General features: G+C 36.8%; 1 protein-coding gene across 1 annotated transcript in view; it reads right to left on the bottom strand.

The window, feature by feature from the left end:
* ABHD12 (abhydrolase domain containing 12, lysophospholipase) overlaps positions 1-14,017 on the bottom strand; it is a 45,169-nt gene extending 31,152 nt beyond the window's left edge. Inside the window, exons 1-3 of the mRNA XM_063301877.1 lie at positions 13,680-14,017; positions 5,444-5,568; positions 3,908-4,013 (exon numbers count right to left, since the gene is read on the bottom strand). Coding sequence (XP_063157947.1) covers positions 3,908-4,013; positions 5,444-5,568; positions 13,680-13,861 — 413 coding nt within the window. The 5' untranslated portion in view covers positions 13,862-14,017. The remainder of the gene's footprint in view (positions 1-3,907; positions 4,014-5,443; positions 5,569-13,679) is intronic.
* Between the last annotated feature and the right edge of the window lie 1,707 nt (positions 14,018-15,724).

Raw genomic sequence — 15,724 nt, forward strand, 5'->3', positions numbered from 1 at the left:
ATGGAAACAATTCTCAGCAAACTTCTGCTTCCTAGTCCTGCCATACTAGAGAAAAGAGATTATTGATATTCTACAGTTTATACCCTATTTAATTAAAGTAATTGAGCATGGCTTTTAAAATCAAAATTATGGTTTAGCTAATAACACAGATACACAAAGATTAATGCCAAAGATTTAGCAAGGGAACAGCAGTTCAATACAAATTTGGAAAGAAAAATAACCTTTGAGATTAAACAATATGGAGACAATGCTTTATATTTTATTTCCAGCCCATGTTTTCAAGCCTCAGTACTACTGCAGGCAAACCTATTGATATTCCAAACGGGTAAAAAGATCAATATAAAAAAGAAAAAAATACACATGCCGAGAACCAACGATCTAATTTTTTTTTAACATGCAATTCATAAATCCAAAACCAGCACAGAAGGGAACTCTTTCTTACTGTTCCATGGGCAAATATCCGACGTTCTCACCCCTAGTCATACAAACTTCAGAAGATTGGTTTTATTTAGGATTACACCTGGAAGAAAGAGTTAAATTTGCCTCTGCATGTCTGTTGGGATCCTGTTAATCATCAGCATCCTTCCCACCAAGCTGAAGCTGTTGGCATTTTGTAAGTTGTTACTACCACACAGAAGTTCCTGCAAAGAACTACACCAAACTGGCTCTTATTTCTACATGGTTAAAACAAAAAAATATTGAACAACTTTAATACTACTCATTTTAAAAGGCTCTTTCACTTTCACTAGCTGCCTAAACACTACTTTAAAATCATTGTTCTAGAACTGTGAAAGCTTACTTTCATACAGGAAGACCAAGAGAGATGGGGGTGGGGGAAGTAAGATACTGGGCAATGCAATTCTGGATTGCTGTAACTTCTACTTACCATCAGCAACAGCCCATAGGTCGATTTAGGACAAAGGTTCCCCATTCCAGTTCTTGAGCAATCTTATAATATTCAAAAGACAATGGGGTAGATTTAGACGTGACTGCTGTAAGAGAGGATTCTCATGCTGATAATGTGACTAGTAACCATTATGTACACAAAACCTAAGACCTTTTGGCTTATTTCTCAAAAGAGACTGGTGTCCTCCCTGTAACACTAAAAGTGTGGAAAGAAGAAAGTCAGCAACTAATGGTTCTGAATCGCTTTTAAACAGGTTCCACATTTGAAAGCAAATTATTTGCCACAATTCTTGTATTAACACTTCAACTTTTTTCTAATAAATCTTATTAACCCAAGCTCAAAGAGAATTGCTTCTTTGCTGCTCTTTTCCAGTACAGACTGTTGCTAGGGAAATCTGACAAGCAGTTAGATACATACAAGCAGGCTAAAATAGGAAAAAAAGAAGTTGCAAACCACTTCTGAAACTCACTTTACTTCTACCAGTAGAGTGCTGAATTAGCATTATGAGTTGCTGTTCAGTTCTACATCATGCTTAGACTTGCAGAAATCTACTAAGAGCATAAAAACAGTGCAGTTTAGGCCAAAGGCCTACTTAACCCACTATTCTGTGCAAAAGGATTGCTAGATGTCAACGGAAAGTCCATACATGTGTTCTCTTGCCTGTGCTCCCCAACAACTGTTCCTGAGGAACATACTACCACAGAAACTGAAATTAATTAAATAAAACCTGAGCATTCATAGTTTTTTTAAACCCCTTTTTAAAACTTATCAAATCTTGAATTAGCAATTTCAGTTAACTGTGGGAGAAAAAGTATTTTTTTAAAAAAATTCTCAATTTCATATTCTTAATCTTAATTGGATGACCCTGATTTCTAGCATGTTAATAAAGAGAAATACTTTTTCTCACTATCTACAAAAAAGTAATTTCATACACCTTTACCATGCCATTCCATCTTCTTACTTATCTTTTTTCTAAGATAAAAAGCCACATACGATTTCCTCATATGAGGGCCCCTGAGCATTTTGTTTGCCTTTATATAGAGTGGAGGATCAGTCCACACTTGCCTATCATTGTTCTTTTAAACTAGAGAATATTGCTCAAGATATGTAAAAATTAAATAAAATGATAACAATCCTACTTTTCCATTACACTGCAAGAACCTCAGCCTATTGCTCATCACAATTATAGCCTTCTTGTTAGAAAGAACATGATTATGGCATGGGTTTGGATATTTTATACAACACCATAAAATTTTATTTTATTGTTTGTATTTTTATAGTCATGTTTAAACAAATTGGTGGTTTTACTGTTCATTGTTTTATTGTCCTTTGACACATTGTTTTGAGTAGCATAAAGCAAAACACCTATAAATTATGTTTATTTACTCTATATTAGTAATCTACATGCATGACAAAGTATTTAGTGAAAAAGTCCAGATTAAATCCCTCAAACAGAACACAACAATTAAAAAAATTACTATTGGAAAAGCACAACTGACATCTTTATCCAACTTAGATACCAATATAATTGAAAAAAGGAAATAGCTACAGAAGAATAAAAGTGCTTTAGAAGAAGAAAGCTAAGGAGTAGAAGACAAGAAAGATATAAAGAATATAAATCCAAATGATGAAGGGAAACCATGAAAAACCAGGCTGGGTGAGGGAACAGAATAGAGTATCCTCAAAAAGGCAGAAAATGCATCCTCATTAAGAGAACTGCAAGCCACAATGCTTGGTTGCAAGTATAATTTGCTGAGTCTATTCTTGGTAACTGTGGAAATGCTCAAGACTCTTTCTCACTATCCAGTTTTCATTCTCCTACCTAATGGTCAGTTTCATCTGTATAAAACTGGACATCATTTTGCATCATGCTGCAAAAACATGTTAGTTCACCTAGTATCACTTAGTAAGAACTGGGATTAGAATTGATAATGAAGATATCAAAGTGGTGATAGTTACTAGCACTTGGTAGAGCAGCCATGAAGGTGTTGGAAAAGATATCCAAATGCCATGTGTCTATACCTACAAAAACCGGAATTGTGCAAGCCATGGTATTCTTTGTGACACTCTATAGAAGCAAAAGTTGACTCTGAAGAAGCAGGATAGGAAGAGTATTGACACTTCTGAACTTTGGTGTTGACTCCTGAGAATACCATGGACAGCCAAGAAAATAAACAAATGGATTGTCAAACAAATCAGCCCAGAGTTCTCATTCAAGGCACAAATGACCAGGCTCAAATTATCCTATTTCAGACACATTATGCAAAGACCTAGCTCTCTGGAGAAGGCTCTGATGTTAGGAAAGGTGGAAGGAAAGAGAAGAAGAGGATGACCAGCAGCAAGGTGGATGAATTCAGTTACAGTGGCGATAAGTGCATCATCAGAGAGACAATCAATCAATCAATCAATCAAAGAAATTGGATACTTTCTATACAATAAGACAAAGGTGAAACCTGAAAGCTACATCTACAAATATGTCTGCAACTAAGCAGTGATTCATGTCATCCTTATGTTTTTCTTCCTTGTTCCCATGCTTTGTTCTCAGAGACTAAAGTCACATGCTTGAACAATCCCACACCATTTCATCTTAAGACTGAATTCTTCTTAAATCTAGTCTAAAGTACAGCCTTCCGCATAATAGAACAAAGCTTACAGTTCCGCATCATCAACCACACACAATGTTGGAATGTATATCTCAACAGTTTTTGACAGGAAAAGGGTTCTTTGTTAAATTAACAAATTAAATAGTTCATATAGAGACTAAAGTCACATGCTTGCACAGCCTTCAGTGCAATTTTATTAATATACATTTTTATTTGCTACTTCGGCTGGGAACAGAGTATACCCTTTAAACTCAATGTTACTGCACACCACACTTCCAAAAGTGTACATCACATCATTGGATTTTTTTTTTAAAAAAATGCAGGATAAAAAGCAAGGCCTTTGTATTAATTATAAAAGAACACCAATGTATAATGGGAAGAATGAAGCATTCCTTACCAGACTCCAATAGTTACATCTTCTTCTGGCTGTAGATAGTAGTTACAGGTATGGTTTAAACCTTGGTCCTGCGGTCTTTTCAAATCAATGAAATAGGGCACTCTTACTGAAATAAAGGATAACATTCCTTTTACATTTTGTTTACCTGATGACTGAAATCAACTTCTGTAATTAAAACCAGCAAACGTAAGCCAGCACAATAATTACTTCCACAAAATATACATTCCAATGCATAATTAAATTTGCTATAAATTACTGGACATGTTTAAATGTCAATAGGGAGGGGAGGATTCTTTAAAGATTATTTCCATCAGTCAGGGATACTATGGGAATAAAAATTCTTGTGGTACTTTAAAGACTAACAAATGTATAATGGCATAGGTTTGCATGAATTACAATGCATTTCATCAGAGGCATGTAAATATATACTCCCATTTGGGAGGCAGGGCAGGAACAGTAAATACTGAGGCCAGAGAGAAATGAGGTGTTTTATATGTCATTTTCCTCTGACATCATTGTTCATTATTCCCAAATATGCTCCCAAACCTGAGTTTGTATATTATATTCTAAGGATAATGTTCAATGCATCTAATGAAGAGATTATGCCATATAAACTGTATTTACCTTTAAGGTACTGTAAGACTCTTCACTGTTTTTTCTGCAACAGACTAACATAGCTATTCAGCTGGGAAGAGATGAGAATTTAACCTTTTCTGGTTTGTAATTTGTTTTCCAACTTCTATTGCCATATTCCAAAACATACTTATTAAATCATAATTCTTAAGTGTCAATGCAGATTACTGTTGGCCCTAATTCCAAGACCGTCAATTATAGATAGTATCTTTAAAACTAGTTTAGGAAATCCTAGAGATAAATGTTGTAGGGCACAGTTTCAGCTCATTGAGTAATGCTGTTTTCCTGTCCCATGTTTGCAAAACATTTGCAAAAGTCAGCAGCAAATTCTACAAAACATGCAGACATGATAATTAGAATACAGTCATACCAAGCACGGCAAGGCTGATATTTTTGAGGAGTGCTGAAAGGAAATAATTGCTTTTTCACTGGCTGGTATTAGAACATTCTCTGCAGATGCCAACAGTAACAATATTGCAGCAGCAGTATCAAGCCTCTCCTTCATCAGCACTTCACAAAGAAATAATGAAATTTAATCAGATGCTGACAAACTGAGATCTCACATGCTTTAAATCTGAACTGAACACCGTGACACAAGATTTTGAAATACGCATGAACAATGGAAAAAGGTTAAATGTGACTTCCTATTCAATATCTACACTATATCCAAATCAATACACTAGATTTACTACCAACAAAAAAACAAAATTATTATAGCCACAGGCAGCTTGATGGCAGCAGTTTCCAGGATTGCTGTGGTACGGACATTGACTCGTAAGTAACTAAACAGAAGTCAGCCTTTATAGGAAGGGTGGCTGATAAGGTATGAAAATCTACAAGTCTTCAATTAAAATATCAGCACAGAGTCAAGATAAAAATTTTTTAATGAAGTATAATTCTTACCAAAATTTAGGAAGACAAGCTTTGCCTGAATAGCAGGACAAATTTTAACTAGAAATGGAATCGCTATGTATACACCCAACAACCAGATCACTACTTTCCGCAATCGAACCCACATTCCATGTCTCCTGTAAAAAAGGATAGGAGAGGAAATGTAAGTTCATCTTACTGTCAAAATTCTTGTGAACAAGTTCTGCTATAAGCTTAATTAAGATAACCATGGTAGATAGTAATCACCGATAAAAATATAGGCCATTTGTTTGTGGATATAGTCTCAATTTTTAAATAGTAACAGTAACACCTTCCTGCTTTTGCAAAGGTAAAGTCTCCTACAGATCAAGCTCAACTCATAATCTCATTTATGTAGGGTTTTTTGACAATAATATGGATGTGTTCCACTGTCCTCTTTTGAGAAGATTTATAAATTGCTATTATTATTTATATATAGACAATATTTGACATTCTGCTTTGCCAACTAACCTGCAAAAGTGCTGTCCCCTGGACTTGGGAAAAATAAAAAGTTGCACTTTGACTAATAAGCAGACCCAAAGGAGGAGACAGTGGGAGAGGAAAGGACAATAATTAATATTAACACAAACATTTACAGCAATATAAAGTTCCTTCAATCTAATGTTTAAAAACTTACAAAATTTTAGCAGTTTTTTAAAACAGGAATGGAATGGTGTAACAAAAATAGAAGGCTCTCTTTTCCAAGTAACTTATCTAATATGTACTGTATGTTTTTTCTTAACATCACCATGATTAATAATGCTCAAAATTAGTATGATTAAATTAATATAACTGAAAAGGGCAGATATCATATAAAATGATAAATGATAACAAACACTATAGAAGCTAATACCTAAATACCCAAAATACCATTCAGGATGTTTCCACCAATATTATTGCTCCTGCTCCTTTGAAATGCAGTTCCCAATGCAATACTGCAACTAGCTTTATATTTAACTTCCTGCTGCAACTTTTCTTAAGGTTTTCATAAGAAAAATACATCCAAAACTTCTTTTCCCATTTGGAAGTAATTACTTTCTTCTCTGGCTACAAATTATAATGTGAACAAAACTTGAAACTCTTCATACAGGGAAGTTAACATAGTGCCAACAGCACATCTCCCTGGAGGATGTGAAAGAAGCTTTCATCATAGTACCTCCAGAGTTTCTAGTGATTGTAACACTTGGTCCAGCAACAGCTAGGCAAGCTACAGGAAAATTTTTGTGCTGGGTTGGCTGCCTCATTATCAGGCAAAAGGTAGCAGTGTCATCCTTGACCAGTACAGGTAGTCCTCCTTTAGTGACCACAATTGGGACCAGCAACTTGGTCGTTAAGCAAAGTGGTTGCTAAATGGAACCGTGATTGTGCTTATGAACTTACTTCACCTTTCCTTTCCTTTCCAGACCTATAAAGGTTGTAAATGTGAAGACTGATCATAAAGTTACTTTTTCATCTCCGTTGTAACAGCAGTTGCTAAACGAGGCAGTCATTAAACGAGGACAATGTATTAGGTTGCCTTACATTTTTGTTATTTATCCTTCTGGAGACTGTGGGAGCTGCGGGGAGGAAAATGTTTTCATATCATGCTGGGTGTGGGTCAACATATGTTATCATTCTTTGGAGATCTCTATAGAATTCACACTAATTTTGATCACAACTTGACAGCTGGTATAGTAAGAAACAAAGAAAGAGACAGGCAAAGTGATGGGAAAGTTCCAAATCTACCCTAAAGTTCTTAGATAAAAAATAATAGGAGTCTCCCCACATATAGAGCAGTTACTCATAGCCACAACTCCAGCTACTTCTGCCTCTGACCACACACAATGTTGGAATGTATATCTCAACAGTTTTTGACAGGAAAAGGGTTCTTTGTTAAATTAACAAATTAAATAGTTCATATAGAGAAAAATTTCAGTATTTGTCCAAGATAGATTTAACTGATCAACACAACAGAATTCTGCAGTAACAACTCTCAATATTTGCTTGTTATCTCAAATGTTTTTAATAGATATAGTTTCTCTCTCAGTTTCTTGCACAGTATCTATAATTTGTTTGATCTATGGAGTAGACTGCATGAATATGAAATTGCATGAATATGAAATGTAACAGACACTCATTTAGCAGATCTGTGATGCAATGGACCAAATGTCCATCCAGGCATCCCCTCAAAATTATAGACAAGTATGTTGCATCCAAAGTAGTCCAGCTAAGGAAGTTAAATTTACACCATTTTACCTATTTACCATATCCACAGCAATTTACATAATTTTTCAATCTCAGTGTTTAATGGATATTGAGTAATGGACACCATCTCCCTCTTTGAGGCTTTGCTGTGCATGACAATATTTAAAAAAAAAACTAGAATCCTTGCTATGTACAGCTTTTCTTTAAAAAGTCAAGAACATTTGACACATACTCCAAACAAATGTAGTTTGTTATTCTGCCCAGCTATCATTAAAAATGGCTTAAATAAAATCAGAGATTTTATTTTTATTAAGCTGAACAAAAGCTTGTGAGGAAATGGTAAAGTGCTCTCTACTAAAAAAAAATATGACTGCTTTCTTGCTGTAGTAGGGCGTATATCCTCAAAGTCCAATTCCCCAGCAAAAGATCCTTTGGACAGCAAAGAGAACCTGAACTGTCATTGCCAAAACAACACAAAGGAATTGTGCTCTGCTGTGAATCAATACAGTTGAACATTAGCCTATACTGTTTACTGTGACTAAAAGAGGCTCTCTAGAGATTCATTCAGGTATTTTCTCAAACAGTGGTATGAGGGATTTTGTTTTTTTACCAGGAGTTTACCAAAGTACTGAACATCTGCATACAAAAGATGTGCCCTGCTACTAAGCTATAATCCTTAGCAAGAAGAACACTTGTTCTAACTATTTAAAGATCTTTGTATAAACACTGAATAATTACTCCCAGTGGTGGTTACAACTATTACACGTTTGGGATGGAAAGAACAAAGCCACAGAGATCAGTGTTAGGTTTATTCTCTTTGGCTCATCTTAGCAACCCAAAGACCTTAGTGCTTCATTTTATGCAGCCTATAAAACAGAATGCAAAATAAGGATGAAGATTTTAACAACCATAAACACTGTATAAGATTAGAAACAAAATAAAGCTATGAAATAATTTTATCTAGGATAAATGCCCAAAAGCACAAAAATATAACATTTGTATCAACCCCTGACCATACCATATCATTACAGATTTGAGTTGAATTATCTTTTAATTTAGTAGCATAAAATAATATAGTGCCACTGATCTAGACATAATTTTGTAAAAAGGTTTAAAAGGGTGACTACCCTTAGGAACTAAAAGATGACTGTTCAGAGAAAAAGAACCAAGATGAAAAAAAAATCAGGGGAAAAATATACCATAACTGTGGACAGATGTAATTAAGACTATTTAGGCTTAATTTTGGCTACAGAGAAAGACTATGGGAATATGGAAATGTTTGGGCATAAAAGTAAGTTTTGATAAATGAAGGGCCTGACTTATGGTGGCCCTCAGGTACACAAAAGGTTGTATATTTCTGATCTACAGTAATACAATAAATGGAGCTAAATACCGCATTTCAAGCATTATCACATTCACTTACTTCGGTACCAGTAAATCAAAGCTGATGAAACTACATTGCCAGCAGTAGATAAAAGGACTTTAAGGTCATTATATGTAACTGGTATTTTTGGAACAGAAGAAAAGAGAAGAGCTCTCACAACCAAGATTTTCTTAAGCCTCAGACATTTTTTTCCAGAAGTTGAAAGACAACATCCTTTCTCCATCTGCCCTCTTCTTCCATCTTTATTCAGTGATTTACTCATCTTTACTTATGAGAAATGAGCAGCAACTGAGTGGAAGCTTGGGGCTGCACAAAAAACCTGTTCCTTAGTCTACAAATTGAGACTCCACAAAAAGCATCCTTGACAATCTCTGAACTTATATTTTTATAATATATATTTTTCTTTAAATTTAGCAAATACAGTCTCTTTATTAGAATACAACCAGAAAATACAGGAAATTGGTATGCAGTATTCACAAACAGAAAAAAAAAATCAGAAAAAACAGCTTCCATAGGCTAAAGTGGCAAGTATTTCGTGTGACCTCCCCTTACACTAGAGCAACAGCAGGCACCTGGCTCCCGTAAGCCTAAATGGAATGGAATGGACTGGAAGGCCAAGAAAACTTTCGAAGTCTGATGAGAAGTTCCTCATCGTTTTTTCGCTGAGAGACCGAGGAAGTCCAGCAGGGACCTGGCTCAGCATCTGGCAGCTGCATCAGGATGCCAGACTGACCCTTCTACAGTCTGAAGAAGCTTGATCAGGAATGGTCTTCATGGAAGGGTAGCAGCCAAGAAACCACTTTTGCGGAAGGGGAACAGGGTGAAACGGCTAAGATATGCTAAAGCTCACAAAGATTGGAATGAGGATCAGTGGAAAAGAGTATTATGGAGTGATGAATCCAAGTTTGAAATTTTTGGGTCCAATCGTCGACAATATGTGAGAAGAAGAGTTGGAGAGAGATGGATGAATGAGTGCTTGGGCCTTCAGTGGAACATGGTGGAGGGTCTGTCCTGGTTTGGGGTGTATTTCTGCCAGTGGTGTTGATGATATTGTCCATATTTAGTTAGTTATTCTCTATCCGTATTATTTATTATTTTTATAAATAACTCAAGGCGGCGAACATACCTAATACTCCAACGCTGAAAAGTACAGACATGTTTTAATTCATCATGCCATTGCTTCTGGAAAGTGCCTGATTGGGAATGGTTTCATTTTTCAGCATGATAACGATCCCAAACACACCGCTAATGCAGTGAAATCAAATTTAGCGAGAAAAACAGCTGATAAAACACTGACAGTCATGGACTGGCCTCCACAGAGTCCAGATCTGAATATTATAGAGGCATTATGGGATCACTTGGACAGAGAAATTAATAAAAGACAACCTACATCTAAAGAAGAACTCTGAGAAGTGCTGAAAGAAGCCTGGTATAATATACCAGAAGATTACTTCAGAAAACTTCAGGACAGTCTCCCCAAAAGAGTTCAAGATGTGCTTAGAGCCAAGAGAGGTCACACTGAATACTGACTTTTGTCTGAAGAAGCCATTTTGTTCTGAAAATTGTGTTTAAATTTTGTGTACATATTTCCAGTATTTTCTGTTTGTATCTTAATACAGAGACCGAAAAATAATTATGGTCATTAAAACTTTGCTAAAACAACAAAGCTGGTGGTGCCCTAAGACTTTTGCACACTACTGTACATGATGTTTTTTTTAATAAATAAAAATGTAAGGTATTGCTATTTGGATTATTAGATGTAACAATTCTTGAAGTCAAATGGAACTGAGGATTTACACTACTCAAATGAAACCAACATTAGAAGCAGAAAACCATAAAAACTGTAAACAGTTGAACACTGATTCAAGAAAAAGCCTGTTAAAATTTCCCTAATCTTAAAATGTAACGTTTACATTTTAAAAGCAGAAAGGAACTAGGAAGTAAGGAACTAGGAACTTATTTCCATGTAAGTAAGAAATAAGTTTCAGTGAGTTGAGCAGGGCTTATTTCCAAATAAAACTTGATTATTTGTACCATATATTCTACCAATTATTTAGCTGTGTTAATTTATTAGAAAGTGATCCTATGATATCATTTGATTGGGGCCAATATTAAAAGAAAGGAGAGGAAGATGCAGAAAACAGACTGAAGAAAAGACAAACTTTTAGGATTCACACTATTTTCAAATGCTGGACTTCATAAAATTTTAATTCTTTAAAAATGGATTATAATCATTTTGTCAAATCTCAAAATATTTTTTTCAATTTAGATCTTGCATGATTTGGAAATTTTACAACACTCCACAGACTTAAAATTTATTTTTTATTCACCTTTGAGGTTCTGCAAACACTGTGTCTTCAGAAAAATTGTAGCAACTATCTTGACAACTGTGGTTACTCACTGACAATTGAACTACATGGCATGGAAACAAGTGATCAAAGCTGATGAATGATCAGAAGAAAAATTAGCTTCTAGCAGGGTAACAGGTAAAACAACCCCCCAAAAAAGTCATTTACTAATGCTATGCTGTAATGAGATTACCTAGCTCTAATGCAGCAATATGCATGGTTTGTGAGGAACAATTCTCAAAACTGAATTACTCTCTAACAGTAACACTGAAAAATGTTTAGCTTTCCAGCAGCCTCCAGTATAAATGAAAAGCTACTGATCATTTGCTTCTTGAGATCTCAATACCAAGAGTGTCAAGTATTACTTTCTACTTTCCCTTCTTAAACCAAATGTGCCTTTGCTTAACTGTGAAGAAACAGTCTAAAGTCTCACTCAATTTAACAGAGTATATTTTAAAATAGTCAATTTGGTCTAGTGGTTGAGGCACCAGACTACAAACCAGGAGACTGTGAGTTCTAGTCCCGCCTTAGGCATGAAAGCTGGCTAGGTGACTTTGGGCCAGTCTCAGCCCAACCCACCTCATATGGTGCTGTGGGGAAATTAGGAGGAAGGAGTATTAGGTCTGTTCGCCATCTTGAGTTATTTATAAAATAGTAAAGGCAGATTAAAAACATCTAAAAAAATATACACATGCATAGAATTATGCTGAGGTTCCATACTATTCTGACATAGAAAACCTTCAGTCCTTAACTTTGAAAACATTGATTCAAATTTTCTATAACAAGGATGACTAATAATAACAAGCTGGTAGCAACATTTTTAAAGCTGACATTCCACATTAGGGCTATGCACCTTTTTTCTCTTGTTTTGCCCATTAATGGGTTGCTTAGGTTCATAAACCAAAAAATATGTGAGATAGGACAAAAAGAAAAAGAAAAGAAAGTGTGCCCCCCCAAAATGGTTTAATTACAATGGTTTAAATCTAATTAATGTTTTTTGTAAATGTAAATTTATTTTTATTAATTTTGTAAAATTAATGTTTTATTGTAAACCACCCAGTGTCCCTTTTCTAGAGAGATGGGCAGTGATAAATTTGATAAATAAATAAAAATTAAATGAATTAAATGTTACATAGCTATTCCAATTAATTAATTTCCCCTTGTTAGAGTAAAAAATTAAAAAAAAAACAATTCAGTACCAATTCAGTACCCTTTGGGACTGCATCCAAGAACGGAAGGAACACACACCCAGCTGTATCACCCAAAGGAAAAAAAAAAAGGAGCAGAAATTCTGAGGAATACATGTTTGTGAAACATGAAAAAATAAACATTCTAAGTATTTTTAAACTGGCAGTATGTGTTTGCCTTCAAGCAGCTTTGTACTGAGGCGATTTGCAAAAAAATAGGAGAAAGGTCTGCTATATACGCCACCATAAGTGTACATCCTGAGTGAAAGGCAGATTATAAATCTAATAAAGATGAGGTTTAAGAAATTTAGTAAAAGACACAGATGTGACAGACACATAAAAGAGTTAAGAACAGACAGTTTATATGTTTTTATAAACCTTTCAGTTGTTTTTAATTCTATCATATGGTCTGATAGCCTACGTAATCTTCAAAGCTTCAGGAGTTATTCATCTCAAAATTAAATAAATTGATTTGGAAGTAGGTCTATATTTCTTCCAATCCCACGCTATAAACTAAGGACAAATTTGGCGGAGTACATATTGATACTGTAAAGTCCTTCTTTTCTAGGGCATAAGCTGTTTCCCTCTGCTCCATTCCACCCACCCCTATCTCTCCCAATCGCAAAATACAGTACTGTAAATGTCTTGCCAAACCCGGATATACAGTATAGTATCGCCTACTTGACCTGCCGTCGCAGTCTGTAGACAGAATGCAGCAGTAAGGGCGGGAACGCTCCGGAGTAAAAGCACAAACTCCCTGGAACTAGCCAGTCCCTTCCCGCTGATCCTCAGGCTGGAATCGCCCGCCCCCTCCCCCCAATCCAGCCTAGCGCGATCCTCCGCGGCGAGCCCAGAAAGGCGAAGGGGAGAAAGGAGAGCGCCAAAGACATTCCTCGGCAAATAGCAAACGGGGGCTACGCGGCCAGCTACCGCAACAGCAAAGCCCGAGGGAGGGAAGAGGCGGCCAACGCTGAGCGGATCGTCTGCCCGTTGCCAAGAAACAAGGCCGAGGTCGAGCTCGCAAGGACCGCGGTGCCAGGCCGGCAGAGAAAGGGTTGCTCGGCTGCCAGGAGCCGAGGGGATGGCCGTTATGCTACGACTCTCCCCAGAGCAGAGATGCCCCTCACCTGCCAAGTACCCGCTTCATGCCAGAGTCACCGGCGGTCCGGACGCTGCCGGACAAACGGGGGCTGGGTCTCAAGCTGAAGCCCTTATCCAGCGAGGGTGAAGAGGAAGCGGCGGCTGAGGCCGGAGCAGAGGAGGCAAAGCGCTCATGCTCCAAGGTGACGGACTCGTTCCGCTTTCTCATGCCGGCGGTGCCAACGCGCGGGCGGTGCCACTTCCACTCGCCTAAGGGAAGACGCCTCCGACCCGAACCCGACGCTTCTTTCGCCTACATTATACCAACAACAACCCGATAACGGAGAGAATAGCAGCACTTCCCGCGTGCTACCAATCAGAAGCAGCTCGGCTCACGTGATCTGCTACGCATTACATATCAAGGACGGATAGAACAAATGATCGCTTCTTCGGCTTTGTTACTGAATTGCCCACATCAAAGATGGCTCCTGCGGGATAAGATGTGGTACAGTTTACGAGGACCCTCTTCCCCTAAAAATTGCATATTTGCAACGAGCGCTATGTAAAAACAGACATGGAGGGCAGGTGAAAACCCATGCTTATTTTTCTAGAATCTGCACTTTCCTGTCTGTAACTGAACCTTACAAGCTTGCAGATCTAGGAGGCAAAACTTCGGACCACCAGTAGATGGTAGGAACGAAATAGTTACTTATGTCTCTTTGCTATCTCTAATGGTCGTGGGGGATCTTTGAAGCCCAGATCTGACATCGCTAAATATATAAACCATGAGTTTTTTTCGTCCTACAGCTGTATACTGGAAGTGGGTCATGCTTTGTGTACATGATGCAGACTGCTGCTGTTGTAACACCTGAATGGAAAGCGAAGATTGTTTACTATAACCTCTGGTAATTTCCAACAAGTTGCCAACAGTGTTTTGTACATGCTCAGAGTCACTACTCCTAATATTCAAGGACAGATATTAAAAGTATTTTACCCTTGTATTTAACAGAAAGTACTTCCAGACTGGCCTACAAATCAATATATTATTGTTTCTTGTTTTATTATTTACAGTGTGCCCAAAAGGATAACAAGATGGGGAAGTGATAAAATTATAAAATTACAGCACTATTACAAAATGTTCTTATATAATTAAAAGCTACAATAGAAACTATTAGAAAAGTCAATCTACTAGATGACATTTTGGGGAAGCCAATCCCCTGGTGAGCCATTTGAACAGTGCTGCTTTCTTTCTCTAACTTCATTGCAACTTAATGGAATTCTTGCAGCTAAGCCACAATTGAAGAAAAGCCAGAGGCAGTTGATCTTTTACATTTTTATAGGGCACCATGAAATGTGAGATGTTTCACCATTTGATAAGGGTCAGGATTCCCAGATACACTAAAACAAGTGGTAGAAAAGTACTCTTGAAATACATTGATTCCTTCTGAAAGACAATAGGAATAGTGAATTTCCAATAGTCGGTAAAATGCATTAAACACAAGTGATGAAGTGCTTATAATGTGAAACTCAGAATCCATCCACAAAAGGCTTAATGCAAATGGACAAAAATACATTATGTGAATGTGTTTAGTGCAATAATAACATTGATTGGATTCACATATGTCATAAGCAATGGTTTGTTTAATCATAATTGGCTGCAGAAGCCTTAGTGGCCTGGTTCATACTGGCCTCCAGCCCAACCACTTTTTTTTAATCCACCTTTATTATTTTTTATAAATAACTCAAGGCAGGGAACATACTCCTTCCTCCTCCAATTTTTCCCACAACAGCAACCCTATAAGGTATGTTGAGCTGAGAGAAAGAGACTGGCCCAAAGTCACCCAGCTGGTTTTCATGCCTAAGGTGGAATTAGAACTCAGTCTCCTGGTTTCTAGCGTGATGGCTTAACCACTAGACCAAACTGGCTCTACCTTTTGGTTTATCAGGTCTGAACTGTTGGCAAAGGAAAGCCTTTGGCCCAGGAGAGATCAGAAAAGACACACACCAGGCATTTCTATACAAATAATTTTATTTACAGAAAGCAAACATTTACAGGCTCTCAGTGAGAGCTGCTTAACTCTCTACATGCCTA

Source organism: Candoia aspera, chromosome 1 (assembly GCF_035149785.1).
Source record: "Candoia aspera isolate rCanAsp1 chromosome 1, rCanAsp1.hap2, whole genome shotgun sequence".
Taxonomy (NCBI): Eukaryota; Metazoa; Chordata; class Lepidosauria; order Squamata; family Boidae; genus Candoia; species Candoia aspera.